The 23,163-nt window shown below is 40.3% G+C and overlaps 3 protein-coding genes across 3 annotated transcripts; 1 reads left to right on the forward strand and 2 right to left on the reverse strand.

Annotated features, from left to right (window-relative positions):
• Nucleotides 1-885: 885 nt before the first annotated feature.
• LOC311492046 (uncharacterized protein) lies at nucleotides 886-12,895 on the reverse strand. Its single transcript, XM_084550172.1, has 4 exons — nucleotides 12,773-12,895; nucleotides 10,580-12,396; nucleotides 4,272-4,299; nucleotides 886-4,165 (listed from the first exon to the last, which is right to left on the reverse strand). The coding sequence occupies exons 2-4, from the start codon at nucleotides 12,236-12,238 to the stop codon at nucleotides 2,490-2,492; spliced, it is 3,363 nt and encodes a 1,120-aa protein (XP_084406298.1). The 5' UTR covers nucleotides 12,239-12,396; nucleotides 12,773-12,895; the 3' UTR covers nucleotides 886-2,489.
• Nucleotides 12,421-15,920, forward strand: LOC311492054 (FH2 domain-containing protein 1-like; the record flags this gene model as incomplete). Its single annotated transcript, XM_084550184.1, is given in 5 exon segments — nucleotides 12,421-12,471; nucleotides 13,077-13,184; nucleotides 14,330-14,338; nucleotides 14,340-14,401; nucleotides 15,352-15,920. Coding segments are annotated over 5 exon segments (387 nt in total). The 3' UTR covers nucleotides 15,509-15,920.
• Nucleotides 15,921-20,959: 5,039 nt separating this feature from the next.
• Nucleotides 20,960-22,796, reverse strand: LOC311505897 (tripartite motif-containing protein 16-like). The gene has a single exon (XM_084569720.1). It carries the CDS (start codon nucleotides 22,779-22,781, stop codon nucleotides 21,111-21,113), a length of 1,671 nt encoding a protein of 556 aa, XP_084425846.1. The 5' UTR covers nucleotides 22,782-22,796; the 3' UTR covers nucleotides 20,960-21,110.
• Between the last annotated feature and the right edge of the window lie 367 nt (nucleotides 22,797-23,163).

Here is a 23,163-nt window from a genome sequence, read left to right on the forward strand (position 1 = left end):
CTGACACAGTTTGATCTGAGTTTCCTGGGAGATGCCCAGGTGTTCCCAGGACAACCCCGCAAAACTAATTCTGGGTCTACTCTGGGGTCTCCCCCCAGCTCACCATTCCTGGTAAACTCCCAAAGGAAGGCACCCAGACAGCGTCCTCACCAGATGCCCAAACCATGTCAACTGGACACTTTCCAAGGGAAAGAGCCACAACTCTACTCCGGGTGTTCCAGCTCCTCACCCTCCTCATCTCTGAGGGTAAACCCAGCAACCCAACGAAGGAACTACTACAGAAACTGTAAAATTCAGTTTGTCACAAATCAAAGGGATAAAATTGACTCAAATTTAGAGGCCAATAAGAGAATTGCCTGCCATTTTTTTAGTTTGTATTTCTAGAATGTGTCCTACGTCATTGCTAAATATATACCGACTCTATCTATTTGACTTTAATCAACTCAGCAGTGTCTTCATAACCAAAGAACCAAAGTCCAGCATAGAGAGGCTGAGTGAATGTGCTCTGGACTCTGTGGAGGAGAGTCATGGTTTCAGAGACGCTGTAGAAAGACAGAATACCTGCTCTATGATCCAGGTACACTCCTACTCTGGAGGAATCAGGACCTGAGACGACACACTATCTATTGCACCACCATTAGCCCACTAGATGGAAGCACATAACCACGTGTGAAATTATGGCACAGGGATCAGATTTTGTCAGGCAAGTCGTGATGAGGTTCACTTTGATGGAGAATCATGTGGATAGTCTCAAAAACACAAAACATTATAAAAACAATATTAAGAAGCATTGTTTCACTGATTAATCATTGCAGTCACATTCAATTCAGTTATGATTTATTACTACAGCAACTGTAAAATTCAGTTTGTCACAAATTAAAGGGATATAGTTTTCTCAACTTTAAAAGTCACTAAGAGGATTGCCTGCCATCTTTTGACTTTATATTTACTAGAATTCCTTCTATAAATGTATACTGGTCATAAATCAGGGCTAAGCCTAAACCTAATTAAACTTTGACACATTTGAAACAGTTCTCTCACTTTGAGTTTAAAGTAATCCCCAGCAGGTAAGGAAACACTTCAAAATAGCTGGTGAACAAAAATAGATGTCATTTTTTAAAAGACATTAATTGTCCATAAACATCCAGTGGCTAAACAGAACTATTACATTAGTGGCCAACGAAGTTCAGGAAAGTGAACATCTCTTCCTTGATAATATACACTATATACAATATCACACAGTGCTGCTTAAAAGTTTTTGCATTCTTCAGTCACAAACTGCATCCACTTCAGTCACAAATCCATGGGTATGAAAGGAATCTAAAAGCAGTTTGGCGAATGGTTCGCAGATAAATTTGTGTCATCTTTCACCTGCTGGACTGGTTTTGTAAAAGTGTAAGGATGTAGCAGTCGTGGGTTTCGGAGGCCGTGTCAGACCCGAAATCTTTTTGTAAAAGACATTTTCTTGTTCAGCGAACCATTTCCAATCCAAATAAAAATTTGACACATTTAAATAGTTTCTAAGTGATTCATTTATTTTTACATACAGTTGTATTGTAGTTCAACAGGCATGAATCATTTTCAGCTGGTGACACTTTAAACTCCACCAACAAATAGATAAAACTGCTTAACCAGTTAAGTCCTTGAGTGCTGGGAGGTTATGCTTACCTTAAAAGACCCAAATTAAATCAGTAATAGCTGCTCAACGATCAGATTATTATTATTATTATTATTATTATTAATATTTATGACCCTGTTCTCTATGGATAGATATGACTTCAAAGAATAGATTCCTAGTATTAATAACATTTTGACTGTTACTGTGCCTGATTAATTTGTGATAAACTATAGGAGATATTTTTCATCCCCACCTAAAATATCTTAAAATAGCAATGAATTTGTGCAAAGATTCAACAACCCCTTGACTATAACTTTATCAAGAGTTTTATCAAATAATACAAAACACACATATTCTGTAAAGGTTTTAGTAAAAACAGGACAGGTCCAGCTCTCAATTTTGACATTTCAATAGTCACCCAAAGTACCCAAAGTTTGCCAGATTGGATTTTGACCTCTTTCAAAGAAATCTGGCTACAAATTACTACTGATTCCCCCTACAGGAGACAATAGGCACACAGTTCTACCTTTGGCCATTTTTTTTAGTCTGTATATCATCAAATACTACCATTGTGCACATTATAAAATCCATATAAATATACATTACAAACAACAACAAAACACATTAAAAACAATATCAAGAAGCATGGTTTTACTTACTAATCATTGCAGCTACATTCCTATACATTATGATCTATTACTACAGCACCTGTAAAATTCACTTTGTCACAAATCAAAGGGATGTCATTTCCTCAAATTTAAAAGTCACTAAAAGGACTGTCTGCTATCTTTTGACTTTATATTTCTAGAATTGCTTCTATACATGTATAGTGGTCCTGAATCAGGGCTAAACCCAAACCAAACCTATCTGTCTATTTGACTTTAATCAACTCAGCAGTGGATCCAGAATCAAGACCAAGTCCAGCATAGAGAGGCTGAGTGAATGTGGCCTGGACTCTGTGGAGGAGAGTCATGGTTTCAGAGACGCTGTAGAAAGACAGAATACCTGCTCTGTGATCCAGGTACACTCCTACTCTGGAGGAACCAGGACCTGAGACGACAGTTGAGACTTTGTTGTAGTAAAATCTATAACTGTTTGTGGAACAATGTAATGACCAAGATTTGTCATTGAATCCAAATCCACATTCATCTGACCACCCTGCTCTGCTGATATTCTTGTATGCGACTGCTACACCAACTCTTCCTCCTCTCCACTCCACCTCCCAGTAACAACGTCCAGTCAGACTCTCTCTACTCAGGACCTGAGGATAAAAAGTGAATCTGTCTGGATGATCAGAATAAGGCTGTTTTTGACTTATTCTTGTTACATTTCTGTTCCCCTCAGATAATAACAGCTCTGTGTGTGCTGTGTTTGGATCCATTGTGATTTCACGTGAATATTTCAAGAATTCATCTCTGGTCTTTGGCTCTGGTTGTGGCAGTAAAACATCCACTTCAGTCACTGTCAGTGAGGTGTTTCTCCATGTCTCTCTCAGAATGTCCTGTAGTTTCTTTCTGGTCTCTGTCACAGCTGCTTTCACGTCATCAAAGTTCCTCAGAGGATGAATCTCAATGCTGGATGAGTGTGTAGACTCACTGGGTGGTGGCAGTGAGGGGTAGTTGTGTAGAAACTGGTTGTGATCCTCTGTATTTAAGAGCTGCTTCAGCTCGGAGCCTTTCCTCTCCAGCTCAGTCATCTCCTGCTCCAGCTTCTCCTGAAGATCTTTGACTCGACTCTTTTCAGTTTCCTGCTGGGATCTGACCAGCTGCGTCACATCAGAGCTTGTTTTCTGGATGAGACGGATCATCTCAGCGAAGATCTCCTGACTGTCCTCCACTGTTTTATCAGCAGAGCCATTGATGGCCTTCAGCTCGTGTCCAAGCAGCTCCACATCTTTCTTTCTCTCCTGGATTCCCTGAAGGATTTTTTGTAGCATCACCTCCACCTCCTTCTGCTTCTCAGTCCTTTCTACTGCAGCTGGGACTGTTTCATGGCCTTTATGTTCATCCATTAAACAGAGATAACAGATAGTCTGCTGATCAGTACGACAGAAAATCTTCATCACCTCATCATGATGAGAGCAGATGTTCTCCTGGAGCTTCTTTGAGGGCTCCACCAGCTTGTGTTTCTTGAATGGAGCTGCATCATAGTGAGGTTGGAGGTGTTTCTCACAGTAAGAGGCCAGACAGACCAGACAGGACTTGAAGGCTTTCAGCTTCCTCCCAGTGCAGACATCACAGGCCACATCTTCAGGTCCAACATAGTAGTGATCAGCTGGAGCAGCTTGGAGTCCAATCTTCTTCAGCTGCTCCACTAACTCTGCTAACATGGTGTTTTTCTCCAGGACAGGCCTTGGCTTGAAACTCTTCCTGCACTGAGGGCAGCTGTAGATTCTCTTCTGGTCTTCTCCATCCCAGTGGCTTTTAATACAGTTCTTGCAGTAGCTGTGTCCACAGGAAGTAGTCACAGGATTCTTCAGTAGATCCAAACAGATGGAACAAGAGAAGGTTTCTCTGTCCAGCTGAACTCCTTTCTGTTCCATTTCACCTATCCAGTGTCGATGTCAGTTCCTGTTTGCTTGAAGTGAAACTAGTGTGAGCTCTGATCTGAACAACATGTGATTCTACAGTGAATGGAGCCTGTCAGCTCTCACACTTCACCACATGCTGGTTACACCTATCCTTAATGTAGAGATCTAAAGGGTAGGGAACAAGGAAACATGAGGAAATATGAGTGGAGCTGCTCCAGGAAGAGGGAGTGGTTATCAGACGTTGACTATGTCTGTAAAGGTTCTCAGTCATCCAGGTCATGGTATATCCAAAAAAGGTTCAAAAAAGGGCAACTGGACTTATAGAGTTTTTTGAGAAGACATTTCGCCACTCATCTGAGTAGCTTCTTCAGTTCAGAACTGATATGTATGTATTTGTACAGTTGTACAACTGTATTTTTTACTTTTTCATCTTATTTTATTCTTTATTCTTATAATTAAATATTTGCCTATTCTTTTTGTATTGCGCTATTTAAGCCAGAGCTACCGTACAACATTTCGTTATGTTCTCACATAATGACAATAAAGGATTCTTCATCTTGATCTTGATCTTGAAGAAGCTACTCAGATGAGTGGTGAAACGTCTTCTCAAAAAACTCTACAAGTCCAGTTGCCCTTTTTTTTAACCTTTTTTGTGCAGACATTGACTAATTCCAGGAAGAGAAACCATTTGAAACATTTTACAGCAGAGCACATTTAAAAACGTTGGTCAGCTAAATGTTTAGGTGGTAAAATGAGCTCAAACACAGTTTGATGACACATTTTACTATAATTCACATACATTAGATGAAACAGAGAAAATAACCACTGCAGTAGAAGTAAGAAAATCACAAACCCCTTCACTACATCCTTCCATGTGAGGAACACTCTACGAGACCAAGGCAGATTATAATCCAAGTCTACCACAAAGAGAAGGACATGAATGAATTTCTTCTAGTTTCCTCCCTGTTGAAGTATTTCTAGATTATAAATATATTCATGCGGAGTGAGACACCACTGAATAAACTCTAAGGATTGTTAAACATGGCCATCGTAGAGTTAAACTAAAGACTTCTTCCTCCTTCCTTGTTGTTGTCGACAGTGTTGCCTGACGTCAGGACAGGTGCATTAGAACTGGTGCATCATGGGAAATGCAGTTCTCCTGCTGCACAGTCTTCAAATGTCCAGGACTGTGTTTTTGTTTAATGTCTGTGTTGGTTGTTTTATGTGTGTTGCAGAGAGGCTATGCAGGAAACGCAGTGGGCTTCAAGTCGTCGTCCCCTCCTGTCTCTGGCCGACACCTGCTGCACTTTGTCGCTCTGGTCAGTTTTATATCAGAATCAGAATCATTTTGTACTTTTAACGTGGTCGTGAGGCTTCATTGTAATAAATCCCTTTTTCTCTCATTTTAGTTGTTGTGCTTTTCATCTTTGTTGTCGTGTTACATCTTTCTCTTTGCTTTGTCTCTGTTTTTTGTCTCAATAGGAGATTTTCTTGAAGTTTCTGGACAACTTCCTGCAGGTAACACACACATACATTTCAGTTATTTAATGACACCAATTAAACGTCTGGTTTTGTGCAACTGCTTCGTCCAAAACCCCCAAAAATGCACAATAATCAGTGAAATAGTTGCTGCTCTATACACAATAAAACTCTGTCATCCTTATAAGACAGCCACTGATCTGCAGCTTGAGGCCAGAATGCAACACAAATAATCTTTACCTTTAAATAATTGATTCATTGAGATAAATTCCTCATATTTGACATAAATAAATTGTTCATTCTGTCCTCACACTCATACAAGGACTTTTACTGAATACAAACCCATGAACCTCGTGTGCGTTTTGTCGTCCGTCAGCACGCCACGTCGTCTTTGTGTTGGTTGCGCTGCAGTCGTCAGCAGCTGGAGAAGGAAGGCGACGAGCTGATGGACTTCTTCTGCGAGGACAGAGAGACGTTCAGGCCAGACGACTGCTTCGGCGTCTTCCACACCTTCTGCTCAAAGTTCACCAATGCCTTCAAGGTACGTTGGGTACATTGGGACGTTTAGGTTTAGGCTTTAGTGCAGACACAGAGAGAAACTCAGCATCAGCTCGTCTTTAGTCCATGTTTGATATGACTTTAGATTTTCTGTGGATTTTATGACTTGTTTGCTTCTTGTTTGCTGGACAGTTTTATTTACTTTTTGCTAGTGAATCAGTTTAAATGTTGAAAAAGTCTCAGTGACATAATTAGATTCAAATAATGACGTGGCTTCACTTGTTCTGATTGTTCTCATGAAAAGGTTATTTGCTCCACAACATTTACATTTGACTCTGCTGACACCTAGTGGCCAAAGACAGAAACTGTCTCATTAGCCCAAAGTGCAGTAACTGACTTGACAAAACATTATGTAGGAGACATTAATGCATTATATGTTTCTGTTAGTAGTAAGATTAAGGGATATTGTTTGGGTTTTTGTGTTTATTAGGATCATAAAGCATCTGACGGAGCAATGGAGCCGAAATGAAGAGGATGAAATACAGACATCGGAGACAAAGTATGAAGGTAGGCGCTGGCTGAGAAACAGTTTAAGGAGCCGCTGTTAAAGCCAACTACTACAGCCAGGTAAGCTCACCTGTGGATGTGCACTTGGAAGCCGTATATCAAAGGAAGTGCGTCAACGCCCGACAGAGGATGAACCTCAAGTTCTAACTCAGGCTGTGTCAATACTCAGTACAGAGGATATGCAAGATGACGTAAAACCAAATGACAGTGTGTCAAATGTGGGAAGCAAAAACTCTGCTACTGGAAGAAAGTCTGCTGTTTCTACTGCTTCTTCTGCACGCCTGAAAGCTGAGGCTGACTTAGCAGCATTAATGGCAAGACAGAAACTGTTAAAGGACAAAGACCAGCTGGAGGAACAGGAGGAACGTCTGAAAAGGAAAAAGGAGCAGCTTCAAATGGATGAAGTTGTTGCAGCGCAAAGGGCAAAATGAAAGGTGTTAAAGTCTCAGAGCAGCCTTAGTGGAAAGAGTTCCACGAGGTGTTCAGATGGAATGAACTCGTATTTGGAAAAGGGAAAAATCAAAACCAAAAGCTCTCTAATTCATTTATTCCACAAACGTCAGTGAAACAAAGGGAAACTAAACATGACTGCTTGCATCCAGGAAGGAGAAAGGCCTGAAGAGAAAACTGCACCTCTATTCGCTCACTATGAGCCTGTGTCAGTTAATGAACCCAAACATCATTCAGTGAATCACAATGCAAATGATGACACACAAACTCAACATGGATGCACTTTGAATGCAGGACTTGGGTCAACAGATGGCAATCAAAACAAGATGCTGGGAATCATGAGAAAGCAAAACAAAATAACAAGACTCTGAATTCAACAGCAATGCCTCTCATCATTAGCAAAGAGAGAAATCATAGTTCTTGATGGGGATCCATTAAAATATCATACATTTATTAAAGCTTTTGAGAACGGTGTGGAGAGAAATACAGAGAACTGCAGTGACAGACTCTATTTCCTGGAACAGTACACTAGGGGTCACCCTAAGGAACTGGTGAGAAGCTGCCAACACTTTGACCCAGAAAGGGGCTATGTCAAAGCTAAAGCCTTGTTATGTGAGCACTTTGGAAATGTGCAGAAAGTTGCCTCTGCATATATGGAAAGGGCTCTTTCATGGCCTTCTATTAAGACAGAAGACATAAAAGCTCTCCAGGACTACAGCCTTTTCCTCAGAGCCTGTTCTTTTTCTTTTTTTATAATATATTTTAGTAATTTTACACAATCAAAGAACAAACCAACAAGCGCAGATGTTGCCGACATATAAAACATAGGTTAATTAATTCACATGCATGAGTTCCATCATGTAGCCCACATATTGTTTACATTAGTACTATGTCCAAAAACAAAAAGTCAATAAATAAATAGTATAATAAAGTATTTAGGACTTATTAGTGAAGACAAAGTGTGGTTGCCCTTTCTGCAGCAGGCCACCAAGATCACGGGGAAGGTAGTCAAGAAAAGGTTGCCAGATATTCTGTCTCTCTGTGTTAGCCCTACGATGGACTGGTGACCTGTCCAGGGTGTACCCCGCCTCTCCCCCGATGACAGCTGGGATAGACTTCAGCAGACCCCGCGACCCTTAACAGGAATAACCAGGTAAGAGGAAGCTATCAGTTGGACTCTCTATGTCTAAAAAATGTCTAACCTGAAGAAAACCAAAAAAGTGTCTGTGTGGCATTTTGGAATAAATCAGCTACAGATCTTAGTTCCTTTGAGTACCAGTCATTGGAAATACTTTTTCCCACACCAGGAGGAAATGCTTTATTTTGAGTTATAGCTTGTAATGTGTGAGGTGAAAAAAGGAATCACCACTCTTGCAATGAGGATCTCCAAGTCAGCGTTTCTTGATTCAAGCAGTGCACAGAATCTCACACAACACAAGGTTATAGGAGAGGAGCTCCCCAAACAGAACAATGAAACAGTATTTATACACAATGGTAGATTATCTTCAGTACACGTCATACTGCCTGTCATCAAACATGTTATCTATTCTCCAGAAGGAGGGAGTATCTTCCTTGAGATGGCACCAAGGCCTGAGGCCTCCTGCACTCTCCTTCACCTAACAGGCTTTCTACAAAACAAGGCATTTAATGGTGCATGAACAGAACCTGTTTACTAAACCTAGTAACTAAACCCAAGATTTTTTAAATTGTTAAGTCATCACTTGTCTTTTCTAACTTGCAACCATTTAAACCCAACGATTCATCTAAAATACCCTCCTTTAGTTATTCCATCAGTCAGTCGTCCTGATGAGGTTCTAATTTCTATGGAACTAAACCTCTGTCTCTGTGTTAAATCCCACCAAGAAACCAGAAAGCGCTGTAATTTACACAGCTTTGTATGCAGTCCCTGAACCTCACATCATTAGAAATCATGAACTGAGACTCAGACTTTCCCTGTTTAGGTATGAAGTACACTAACCTTCCTAACATGGAGCTCAGAGGCCGTTTTCTCATCATTAAAATAAGAAATAAGAAAAAAAATCTGACATGTAATATGACTAGAGCTGCTTGCAGGTATGGAGACTCAGTCATATTAGTCCTTTTTCAATAACAGTGAATAAATATGTACAAGACTTTTTCAAATCTTTGAAAATTTCTCCATTTTTTCTTGTAAATGCTGACACTGAATCCCAGCTGGGTGTAAAACCTCAAATGCCTTCATGATTATTATCATGCACCTTCAACGTCACTAACCAAGCTGACCAGGCTGTGTCAATCTGGCCTGTTTCAATTAGAAATTAGACTATTACATTGTATTTTGAAAAAACTTCATCTCAGAGAATAATGGAGTTGTTTTGGTAAAGAAGTGATTAGATTAATAAAGGAGATATTTAAAGAGTCTGATTCAAACCAACTGTGGCAAGTTTGTTCATATGAGATTATTTGTATGTTTGCATAGCTGCATTCAAGTATGGAAGTAATATTTAATATATGTACCAATGACTAAAGTATTACTCCTCCAACATACTGCACTATTTGTTCAAAAACTGTATTTATTTTCTTTCTTTTTCATCAACTTCTATTAAGCACCCGGACAAATGACTAAAACTAATGAATTTATCAAACTTAATATTTCTGTTCAAGACTGAAACATCAGTTCAAATGGATTGTCTGTCATAGTCTTGTCATATTCCATTTCTTTTATCCTGTTCAAACACAGTTGGATCAAACATTTTAGTGACTCCCTGATAACCCTGACACACTCCTGTAAACGGAGACATCCATCATTGTTATAGACATTGTTATGGAAGTATTATAGATTTATATAGACGTAGTGGAGACACCTGTTTAAAGATGTTTAGAAATGGATTTGAATTGGTTTAACCCTGACCTAAGATTTATCTGTAACCTTCTCTCTTAATTATTCTTTAACCTTAATTCCATCCTCCCTGTCAGTATCACAAAGACCTCATTGAAACTCTCAGGTGTTTAAACTCTGTCAACTTTTATTAATTATTCAAGGAAACTTTATTAGAAGCACAAAAAACAGCAACGAAGAATGTAGAAGAAAAAACCTTTAGATGCCCACGTTGAGACTAACATAAAGTCCATCCATATGTTTTAATGGAAGAATAAACTGTTTATATTGAAGAAAACTCTTTACATCAATCAATATGTCAACATGATTAGATAAATTCAAGGCTCCAGGGAAAAACAAATCAACTCCAATACAACAATAGAACAAACAAATGCAAATAAGTTTTATATCAAAGTCAAAATCCTTGATTTTTATTCCTACTCACTAATTTAACTAGAACTAATAAAAGTTAAACACAAATGACAAAAACAGCAGCTTTATTCATCATGTGAAGCTTCAGCTTGAGACTAAAAGACACATTTTAACCAACTGTCCCTGAAGTGACTTCTGTCTATTTGACTTTAATCAACTCAGCAGTGGATCCATAATAAAGACCAAGTCCAGCATAGAGAGGCTGAGTGAATATGGCCTGGACTCTGTGGAGGAGAGTCATGGTTTCAGAGACGTAGAAAGACAGAATACCTGCTCTGTGATCCAGGTACACTCCTACTCTGGAGGAAACAGGACCTGAGACAACAGTTGAGACTTTGTTGTAGTAAAATCTACAACTGTTTGTGTCTCCACGTAATGACCAAGATTTGTCATTGAATCCAAATCTACATTCATCTGACCGTCCTGCTCTTCTGATATTCTTGTATGCGACTGCTACATCAACTACTCCTCCTCTCCTCTCCACCTCCCAGTAACAACGTCCAGTCAGACTCTCTCTACTCAGGACCTGACAATAACCAGTGAATCTTTCTGGATGATCAGAATAAGACTGTTGTTGTTTCATTAATGTTACTTTTCTGTTCCCCTCAGATAATAACAGCTCTGTGTATGCTGTGTTTGGGTCCAGTGCGATTTCACATGAATATTTCAAGAATTCATCTCTGGTCTTTGGCTCTGGTTGTGGCAGTAAAACATCCACTTCAGTCACTGTCAGTGAGATGTTTGTCCTTGTCTCTCTCAGAATGTCCTGTAGTTTCTCTCTGGTCTCTGTCACAGCTGCTTTCACGTCATCAAAGTACCTCAGAGGACGAATCTTGATGCTGGATGAGTGTGTAGACTCACTGGGTGGTGGCAGTGAGGGGTAGTTGTGTAGAAACTGGTTGTGATCCTCTGTGTTTAAGAGCTGCTTCAGCTCGGAGCCTTTCCTCTCCAGCTCAGTCATCTCCTGCTCCAGCTTCTCCTGAAGATCTTTGACTCGACTCTTTTCAGTTTCCTGCTGGGATCTGACCAGCTGCTCCACATCAGAGCTTGTTTTCTGGATGAGACGGATCATCTCAGTGAAGATCTCCTGACTGTCCTCCACTGTTTTATCAGCAGAGCCATTGATGGCCTTCAGCTCCTGTCTAAGCAGCTCCACATCTTTCTTTCTGTCCTGGATTCCCTGCAGGATTTTTTGTAGCATCACCTCCAACTCCTTCTGCTTCTCAGTCCTTTCTGCTGCAGCTGGAACAGTTTCATGGCCTTTATGTTCATCCATTGTGCAGAGATAACAGATACTCTGCTGATCAGTACGACAGAAAATCTTCTTCACCTCATCATGACGAGAGCAGATGTTCTCCTGGAGCTTCTTGGAGGGCTCCACCAGCTTATGTTTCTTGAATGGAGCTGCATCATAGTGAGGTTGGAGGTGTTTCTCACAGTACGAGGCTGGACAGTTGAGACAGGACTTGAAGGCTTTCAGCTTCCTCCCAGTGCAGACATCACAGGACACATCTTCAGGTCCAGCATAGCAATGATCAGCTGGAGCAGCTTGGAGTCCAATCTTCTTCAGCTGCTCCACTAACTCTGCTAATATGGTGTTTTTCTCCAGGACAGGCCTCGGTATGAAAGTCTTCCTGCACTGAGGGCAGCTGTAGATTCCCTTCTGGTCTTCTTCATCCCAGTGGCTTTTAATACAGTTCATGCAGTAGCTGTGTCCACAGGAAGTAGTCACAGGATCCTTCAGTGGATCCAGACAGATGGAACAAGAGAAGGTTTCTCTGTCCAGCTGAACTCCTTTCTGCTCCATTTCACCTCTCTGTGTCGACGACTGTGTGAGTTTCTGTTTGCTAGAAGTGAAACTAGTCTGAGCTCTGATCTGAACAACATGTGATTCTACAGTGAATGGAGCCTGTCAGCTCTCACACATCACCACATGCTGGTTACACCCATCTTCAATGTAGAGATCTAAAGGGGAGGGAACAAGGAAACATGAGGAAATATGAGTGGAACTGCTCCAGAAAGAGGGAGTGGTTATCAGACGTTAACTAATTCAGGAAGAGAAACAGTTTGAAACTTTTTACAGCAGAGCACATTTAAAAACGTTGGTCAGCTAAATGTTTAGGTGGTAAAATGAGCTAAAACACAGTTTGATGACACATTTTCATGACTACTATAATTCACATACATATACAGAGAAAATAACCACTGCAGTAGAAGTAAGAAAATCACAAACCCCTTCACTACATCCTTCCGTGTGAGGAACACTCTACAAGACGAAGGCAGATTATAATCCAAGTCTACCACAAAGAGAAGGACATGAATGAATGCTCCAGATCTTTACCTGTTGATTGTAGTTTTCTTCTAGTTTCCTCCCTGTTGAAGTATTTCTAGATTATAAATATCTTCATGTAGAGTGAGACACCACTGAATAAACTCTAAGGATTGTTAAACATGGCTGTCATAGAGTTAAACTAAAGACTTCTTCCTCCTTCCTTGTTATTGTTGTCAGTGTTGCCTGACGTCAGGAAAGTAGCATTAGAACTGGTGCATCATGGGAAATGCAGTTCTCCTGCTGCACAGTCTTCAAATGTCCAGGACTGTGTTTGTGTTTAACGTGTGTGTTGGTTGTTTTGTGTGTGTTGCAGGGAGGCTATACAGGAAACTCAGCAGGCTTCAAGTCGTCGTCGCTCCTGTCTCTGGCCGACACCAAAGCCAACAGACCGGGCATGAACCTGCTGCACTTTGTCGCTCTGGTCAGTTTTTTATCATTTTGTAGTTTTAACGTGGTCATGAGGCTTCATTGTAATAAATTCCTTTTTCACTAATTTTAGTTGTTGTGCTTTGCCAGCGTGTTACATCTTTCTCTATATTTTTTGCTTTGTTTATTGTTGTCAGTTCCTGTCAATTAGTGATGGTTTCACATCTGTTTGTGGTTGTTTCATGTTGTTTTCTTGACACTGGTGTGCAGTTGAACGTAAAATGACACTTTTTTTCATGATGTATTAAATGTGTAATGTATAAAAACTAGATAAATCTGTTTAAGTTTTTGGTTAAAGAACTTGATGTTTTCAATTAATTTATTTCTTCTTCTTACTTGAAAATATCACATTTCCCAATATAACCCCAACCCTAGGGTTTAGATTTGCCATAAGAAACTCATTTTTAATAAATAGATACATTTAAATAATAAGCATTTTTACTGATATTGTTCTAGTGTCCATTTTTCAGCCGGAAAAACCTCAGAAAGATCAGTTGTGAGGTTTCTACTGCTTAAATTTGGACACGAGAACAAAATCGGTAAAAATTTTCGTTCTATTAAAAAGTATTAATTAGAACTTAGACTTAGACTTAGATTAACTTTATTCATCCACAAGGGAAATTGCTTGGTCACAGTAGCTTAGTTGCACATAGAAAACACTCTTAAGAACCACAGATAAAAGAAAGATTAAATAAAATAAAATAAAAATAAGTAAAATAAAATCTAGTGAAATAAAATAAAAATAGTATGAGCAAAAATGTACAAATCAGCATATGAACAAATGTCCAAGAAATAGAGACGGAAGAATGTATATTATATACACAGGGATGATAAGATGCAATAGTGTCCATTGACATGAATAACATGGAGTTATCTGTTACAGATAGGTGAGTTGTTGTACAGCTGGACTGAAAATGGTATGAATGATGTCCTGTAGCGTTCACTGTGGGACACAAAGATGAAGATTTATATATTTATAACGATCAGATTTATAGAGGGTTAAGGTCTTTTTGTGGTCATTTTCCTTCTTGTTTAGCTTCATCTTTGTGTCTTTGCTGATTCAGTCTTCAAGAGACCTAACGTGTGACCACTCAAATATTGAACATATAAAACTCAAATTGTCGCTATATTTCCTTTCAGGAAGCTCAGAAAAAAAGATGAGAAGCTGCTGGAGTTTCCTTTGAAGCTGAGTCACGTCCAGGCTGCAGCCAGGTCAGACATGCTTTCATGATCACACATTAAATTTCCCATAATCCTCTGCAAGACTGGCAGTGGTATTCTCTGCTAGGGATGGGCGAAGTCGGTTAATGTTGCTTGGGAAGGAAGTCAGGTGGAGCTATCAATATTTAACAAGGACTTCTGTTGCATTGCAGTTCATTTGTAGGGAGATGAAGGGAGGCAGGCTTTTACTAGACTGGGTTGAAAGAGGTTTGGACTTACAAACTCTGTATGCTGCACATATTTCCCTCTGTCGCTTGAAATCAAGCCCAATGCATTCGTTGATCGATAGACTGATGTTTCTGGTAGAATTCCGCTGGAAACGCTGGACGCCGATCTGTAGTGTCTGACATCTCGCACGTGCTCGGTAGAGAAGAGCGTCCAGAGAGACACTGAGCTGTGGCAGCAACTGGACAACTTCTTGCAGGCAACACACACATTCATTCATTCGTTCATCTTCTATACCCGTTTATTCCTGTTAAGGGTCACGGGGGTCTGCTGGAGCCTATCCCAGCTGTCATTGGGCGAGAGGCAGGGGTACACCCTGGACAGGTCGCCAGTCCATCGCAAGGCTAACACAGAGAGACAGACAACCATTCACACGCACACCTACGGCCAATTTAGAATCACCAATTAACCTCATGAGCATGTCTTTGGATGGTGGGAGGAAGCTGGAGAACCTGGAGAGAACCCACGCAGACACAGGGAGAACATGCAAACTCCACACAGAAAGGCCAGCCGGCCCATGGATTCGAACCGGTGACCTTCTTGTTGTGAGGCATCAGTGCTGTAACACACACACATTTCAGTTATTTAATGATGCCAATTAAATGTCTGGTTTTGTGCAACTACAAGGACTTTTACTGAATACAAACCCATGAACCTCGTGTGCGTTTTGTCGTCCGTCAGCACGCCACGTTGTCTCTGTGTTGGTTACGCAGCAGATGTCAGCAGCTGGAGAAGGAAGGCGACGAGCTGATGGACTTCTTCTGTGAGGACAGAGGGACATTCAGGCTGGACGACTGCTTCGACGTCTTCCACACCTTCTGCTCAAAGTTCACCAATGCCGTCAAGGTACGTTGGGTACATTGGGACGTTTAGGTTTAGGCTTTAGTACAGACACAGAGAGAAACTCAGCATCAGCTCCTCTTTAGTCCATGTTTGATATCACTTTAGATTTTCTGTGGATTTTATGACTTGTTTGCTTCTTGTTTGCTGGACAGTTTTATTTCCTTTTTGCTGGTGAATCAGTTTAAATGTTGAAAAAGTCTCAGTGAGATAATTGGATTCAAATAATGATGTGGCTTCGCTTGTTCTGATTGTTCTCATGAAAAGGTTATTTGCTCCACAACATTTACATTTGACTCTGCTGACACCTAGTGGCCAAAGACAGAAACTGTCTCATTAGCCATCCAAAAAAGGTTCAAAAAAGGCAACTGGACTTGTAGAGTTTTTTTCCAGAAGACGTTTCACCACTCATCCGAGTAGCTTCTTCAGTTCTGGTGGACTGGTGTCTCATTAGCCCAAAGTGCAGTAACTGACTTGACAAAACATTATGTAGGAGCCATTAATGCATTATATGTTTCTGTTAGTAGTAAGGTTAAGAGATATTGTTTGGGTTTTTGTGTTTATTAGGATCATAAAGTGACTGACGGAGCAACGGAGCCGAAATCAAGAGGGACGAAAAGAGGAAGAGGATGAAATACACACATCAGAGACAAAGTATGGAGGTAGGTGCTTTTAGGAGCCGCTGTTAAAGCCAACTACTACAGCCAGGTAAGCTCACCTGTGGATGTGCACATATATCAAAGGAAGGATTGCGGCTTGTATATTGACTGCTGTTTGTTCACTGGGAACAATTGTCTGGTTGATGGAGGATTGGATTCTTCGGCACAATGTGTTCCAATGCTGAAATGATCTCCAAGCCGTAAATTTGAATCAAAGGCTCTGTGTCTGAAGTTGATGTTGCTCTGCTGCTGTGTGCAATGTGGATGATATGTGTTGGAGAAATGTTGCTTTTGTCCGTGGATGCGTTTCAAACGCAACAAACAACATATTGATGGGAAATCAAAAGGAAATTAAAAGAGGTGACGTGTATATATATGCTGGTGTGGCAAGTTTTTGGAATGGATGCGTTTTAAATGCATAAGCTGAGAAACAATCAAAAGGAATCACAACAACACAACATCCTCAACCCACCTCAATCTGATCCAGATGCAATAAATGAGGCAGTGCGTCAACGCCCGACAGAGGATGAACCTCAAGTTCCAACTCAGGCTGTGTCAATACTCAGTACAGAGGATATGCAAGATGACGTAAAACCAAATGACTGTGTGTCAAATGTGGGAAGCAAGAACTCTGGAAGAAAGTCTTCTGATTCTACTGCTTCTTCTACACGCCTGCAAGCCGAGGCTGACTTGGCAGCATTAATGGCAAGACAGAAACTGTTAAAGGACAAACACCAACTGGAGGAACAGGAGGAACGTCTGAAAAGGAAAAAGGAGCAGCTTCAAATGGATGAAGTCGTTGCAGCACATATGGCAAAATGAAAGGTGTTAAGGTCTCAGAGCAGCCTTAGTGGAAAGAGTTCCACAAGGTGTTCAGATGGAATGAATTTGAATTTGGAAAAGGGAAAATCAAAACCAAAAGCTCTCGATTCTAATGCCAATTCATTTATTCCGCAAACATCAGTGAAACAAAGAGAAACTAAACATGACTGCTTGCATCCAGGAAGGAGAAAGGCCTAAAGAGAAAACTGCACCTGTATTCACTCACTATGAGCCTGTGTCAGTTAATGAACCCAAACATCGTTCAGTGAATCACAATGCAAACGATGACACACAAACTCAACATGGATGCACTTTGAATGCAGGCCTTGGGTCAACAGATGGCAATCAAAACAAGATGCTGGGAATCATGAGAAAGCAAAACGAAATGACGAGACTCTGAATTCAACAGCAATGTCTCTCATCATTAGTTCTTGATGGGAATCCATTAAAATATCATACATTTATTAAAGCTTTTGAGAACGATGTGGAGAGAAATATGGAGAACTGCAGTGACAGACTCTATTTCCTGGAACAGTACACTAGGGGTCACCCTAAGGAACTGGTGAGAAGCTGCCAACACTTTGAACCAGAAAGGGGCTATGTCAAAGCTAAAGCCTTGTTATGTGAGCACTGTGGAAATGTGCAGAAAGTTGCCTCTGCATATATGGAAAGGGCTCTTTCATGGCCTCCTATTAAGACAGAAGACATAAAAGCTCTCCAGGACTACAGCCTTTTCGTCAGAGCCTGTTCTTTTTCTTTTTTTATAATATATTTTAGTAATTTTACACAATCAAACAACAAACCAACAAGCGCAGATGTTGCCGACGTATAAAACATAGGTCAATTAATTCACATACATGAGTTCCATCACGTAGCCTACATATTGTTTACATTAGTACTATGTCCAAAAAATGAAAAGTCAATAAAAAAATAGTATAATAAAGTATTTAGGACTTATTAGTGAAGACAAAGTGTGGTCACCCTTTCTGCAGCAGGCCACCAAGATCACCAGGAAGGTAGTCAAGAAAAGGTTGCCAGATACTCTGAAACAAATTGGCTGTAGGTGTGAGTGTGAATGGTTGTCTGTCTCTCTGTGTTAGCCCTGAGATAGACTGCCGACCTGTCCAGGGTGGACCCCGCCTCTCGCCCGATGACAGCTGGGATAAGCTCCAGCAGACCCCACGACCCTTAACAGGAATAACCAGGTACAGAAGATGAATGAATGAATGTTCTGTTATTAAAAGCAGTTAGAGTAAAGTTGAGGAGGAAGCTATCAGTTGGACTCTCTATGTCTAAAAATGTCTAACCTGAAGAAAACCAAAAAAGTGTCTGTGTGGCATTTTGGAATAAATCAGCTACAGATCTTAGTTCCTTTGAGTACCAGTCATTGGAAATACTTTTCCCACACCAGGAGGAAATGCTTTATTTTGAGTTATAGCTTGTAATGTGTGAGGTGAAAAAAGGAATCACCACTCTTGCAATGAGGATCTCCAAGTCAGCGTTTCTTTATTCAAGCAGTGCACAGAATCTCACACAACACAAGGTTATAGGAGAGGAGCTCCCAGAACAGAAGAATGAAACAGTATTTAGACACAATGGTAGATTATCTTCAGTACACTCATACAGCCTATCATCAAACATGTTATCTATTTAATTGATGACTCTTGTCATCAATTAAATACCAGTCTGAATCAAACAATAAAATGAATTAATAAAAAAGAAACATGTCTATATTTGAACATTTTTGATTTCCACAATATGGTATAATCCCCTGTTAGTCTCCATAAGTGGCATACATCACAGCAACAACAACAAAATCAATATGACACAGTAACAGTCTCAAACAATTTATTGGCTATTTCAGGAAGTTAGCTTTGAATGTTGTCTTTTGGCTCCCAGGAGTTTTTCCACTTTGTCCCACTGCAAGACAGACAGATAGACAGCTTTAAGTATTACTGTTAAATTGTTTGAAAATTATTGGAAAATGTACAATTTCCAACGACACATTGATTCCTCAGGTATGCAGGCATTTTGTAATCAGAATACCTGGTAAAATGATACACATTCTGTACATGTATGGAACAGCCTATATTAGAAGATGACGCGATAAATTAGTGTAGCCAAGTTAGATAAAAAAGTGCATTATGTAACACAGTATGCATGAAGTACACAACGTACATACTATGTAGTCAGGCACCTACAAGGTACAAACATCATGTTTTCAGTTTGCAGTATAACATTACTCATAGTGCTTCTAACATCAGAAATATAATGTACTGCAGAAACTTGTCAGAATTAGTTGTTCCTTAGCGAAACTGAGGGTCTAAGGACAGATGATGTCACATACTGTATAGATTGTAAACCCCCTGGGACGAATTGAATTGATTTGATTTCGGGCTATATAAATAAAATTAGATTTGACTTTAAGTCCTTTTGATGCTGGATGACATCAGCAAAACTGTCTAATCAAGGAGCTACCTGTCTGTTTAACTTCATGTTTACCCCTTATTTTCCAGTCAGTATCTTACTATTATATGCATGTTATGTTCCTTTGTAGAAATCATGGCCAATCAAACAGTGATGCAGGCTATGGGTTAAGAGAAGGCTAGAATGAGACTGTTCTCACTGAAACAGTTTGACAGGTATTCATATAGTGATAATAAAATTACTGATGACACTCTTTTAAATGATCTAATGATCACTCTGACCTGTCAAGAGGGCCTCAGGTTCTCAGGGACTATGCCTGATTCAGACATAGGGTAGTTATAAGTTAATACATTACTTAACTACTTTAATACACGCTTTCTCTTCAGAACAATAGATACTGTGATTGGTAAATTAAGTATGTAAAGTATGATAATAGCATTTCAAAATCGGCTTACAGACACCAATGGACACCTGTCTTATCTGTCTGTCCTTTTCCATTCCAGGTTTTCACCTGTGCATGTCCTGACGTCTTCTGGAAGTCATACATAGCTGTTATAATGCTAGCTAGTTAGCTTACTTTTCAAAAATATAACTCTTGGCAAGCGTTGTTTTAATGCAACGTTAGCTCTTATAACATGGTAATTCTAGATAGTATACTAGACAGTGAAACAACATTAAAATGAGCTGACAACATGTTATATTGTTCTCAAATGTCAATTAAACACATTTGCTGTACTTACCTTAATTCGTCCAACTATGACACCGATGTAGTGGATTAATCCCCGCAATCCGCAATACTCTCCTGTTACCAGTAGGACTTAGTGCAAGAAACGCTCCCATGGGTCGTATTCGAGAGCATGTACACACGACCTATATGGTCGTATAAGTTGGAGGGCTTGTTGAATATTTAATATATATACCAATGAATAATATTTCTGTTCAAGACTGAAACATCAGTTCAAATGTACTGTCTGTCATAGTCTTGTCATATTCCATTTCTTTTATCCTCTTCAAACACAGTTGGATCAAACATTTTAGTGACTCCCTGATAACCCTGATACACTCCAGTAAACGGAGACATCCATCATTGTTATAGACATTGTTATGGAAGTATGGACGTAGTGGAGACACCTGTTTAAAGATGTTTAGAAATGGATTTGAATTGATTTAACCCTGACCTAAGATTTATCTGCAACCTTCTTTCTTAATTATTCTTTAACCTTAAACCATCTTATTCCATCGTCCCTGTCGGTACCAGAAAGACCTCATTGAAACTCTGTGGTGTTTAAACTCTGTCAACTTTTATTAATGATTCAAGGAAACTTTATTAGAAGCACAAAAAAACAGGAATGAAGAATGTAGAAGAAAAAAACCTTTAGATGTCCACGTTGAGACTAACATAAAGTCCATCCATATGTTTTAATGGAAGAATAAACTGGTTATATTGAAGAAAACTCTTTACATCAATCAATATGTCCACATGATTAGATCAATTCAAGGCTCCAGGGAAAAACAAATCAACTCCAATACAACGATAGAACAAACAAATGCAAATGAGTTTTATATCAAAGTCAAAATCCTTGACTTTTATTCCTACTCACTAATTTAACTAGAACTAATAAAAGTTAAACACAAATGACAAAAACAGCAGCTTTATTCATCATGTGAAGCTTCAGCTTGAGACTAAAAGACACATTTTAACCAACTGTCCCTGAAGTGACTTCTGTCTATTTGCCTTTAATCAACTCAGCAGTGGCTCCAGAATCAAGAGCAAGTCCAGCATAGAGAGGCTGAGTGAATGTGGTCTGGACTCTGTGGATTAGGGTCATGGCTTCAGAGACGCTGTAGAAAGACAGAATACCTGCTCTGTGATCCAGGTACACTCCTACTCTGGAGGAAACAGGACCTGAGACGTCAGTTGAGACATTGTTGTAGTAAAATCTATAACTGGTTGTGTCTTCACGTAATGACCAGGATTTGTCATTGAATCCAAATCTACATTCATGTGAGTTCCCTGCTCTGCTGATATTCTTGTATGTGACTGCTACATTAACTCTTCCTCCTCTCCTCTTCACCTCCCAGTAACAACGTCCAGTCAGACTCTCTCTACTCAGGACCTGACCATAATAAGTGAATCTGTCTGGATGATCAGAATAAGACTGTTGTTGATTCATTAATGTTACTTTTCTGTTCTCCTCAGATAATAACAGCCATGTGTGTGCTGTGTTTGGATCCAGTGTGAGTTCACGTGAATATTTCAAGAATTCATCTCTGGTCTTTGGCTCTGGTTGTGGCAGTAAAACATCCACTTCAGTCACTGTCAGTGAGATGTTTGTCCATGTATCTCTCAGAATGTCCTGTAGTTTCTCTCTGGTCTCTGTCACAGCCGCTTTCACGTCATCAAAGTACCTCAGAGGACGAATCTTGATGCTGGATGAGTGTGGAGACTCACTGGGTGGTGGCAGTGAGGGGTAGTTGTGTAGAAACTGGTTGTGATCCTCTGTGTTTAAGAGCTGCTTCAGCTCGGAGCCTTTCCTCTCCAGCTCAGTCATCTCCTGCTCCAGCTTCTCCTGAAGGTCTTTGACTCGGCTCTTTTCAGTTTCCTGCTGGGATCTGACCAGCTGCATCACGTCAGAGCTTGTTTTCTGGATGAGACGGATCATCTCATTGAAGATCTCCTGACTGTCCTCCACTGTTTTATCAGCAGAACCATTGATGGCCTTCAGCTCCTGTCCAAGCAGCTCCACATCTTTCTTTCTCTCCTGGATTCCCTGCAGGATTTTTTGTACCATCACCTCCACCTCCTTCTGCTTCTCAGTCCTTTCTGCTGCAGCTGGGACTGTTTCATGGCCTTTATGTTCATCCATTGTGCACAGATAACAGATACTCTGCTGATCAGTACGACAGAAAATCTTCATCACCTCATCATGACGAGAGCAGATGTTCTCCTGGAGCTTCTTGGAGGGCTCCACCAGCTTGTGTTTCTTTAATGGAGCTACATCATAGTGAGGTTGGAGGTGTTTCTTACAGTAAGAGGCCGGACAAACCAGACAGGACTTGAAGGCTTTCAGCTTCCTTCCAGTGCAGACATCACAGGCCACATCTTCAGGTCCAGCATAGCAGTGATCAGCTGGAGCAGCTTGGAGTCCAGTCTTCTTCAGCTGCTCCACTAACTCTGCTATGATGGTGTTTTTCTCCAGGACAGGCCTCGGTGTGAAAGTCTTCCTGCACTGAGGGCAGCTGTAGATTCCCTTCTGGTCTTCTCCATCCCAGTGGCTTTTAATACAGTTCATGCAGTAGCTGTGTCCACAGGAAGTAGTCACAGGATCCTTCAGTAGATCCAGACAGATGGAACAAGAGAAGGTTTCTATGTCCAGCTGAACTCCTTTCTGCTCCATTTCACCTCTCAGTGTCGACGATTGTGTGAGTTTCTGTTTGCTAGAAGTCAAACTAGTCTGAGCTCTGATCTGAACAACGTGATTCTACAGTGAATGGAGCCTGGCAGCTCTCACACTTCACCACATGCTGGTTACACCCATCTTCAATGTAGAGATCTAAAGGGGAGGGAACAAGGAAACATGAAGAAATATGAGTGGAGCTGCTCCAGGAAGAGGGAGTGGTTATCAGACGTTGACTAATTCCAGGAAGAGAAACAGTTTGAAACTTTTTACAGCAGAGCACATTTAAAAACGTTGGTCAGCTAAATGTTTAGGTGGTAAAATGAGCTAAAACACAGTTTGATGACACATTTTCATGACTGCTTTAATTCACATACATTCG

Source organism: Chelon labrosus (genome assembly GCF_963514085.1).
Source record: "Chelon labrosus genome assembly, chromosome: 1".
NCBI classification, from domain to species: domain Eukaryota; kingdom Metazoa; phylum Chordata; class Actinopteri; order Mugiliformes; family Mugilidae; genus Chelon; species Chelon labrosus.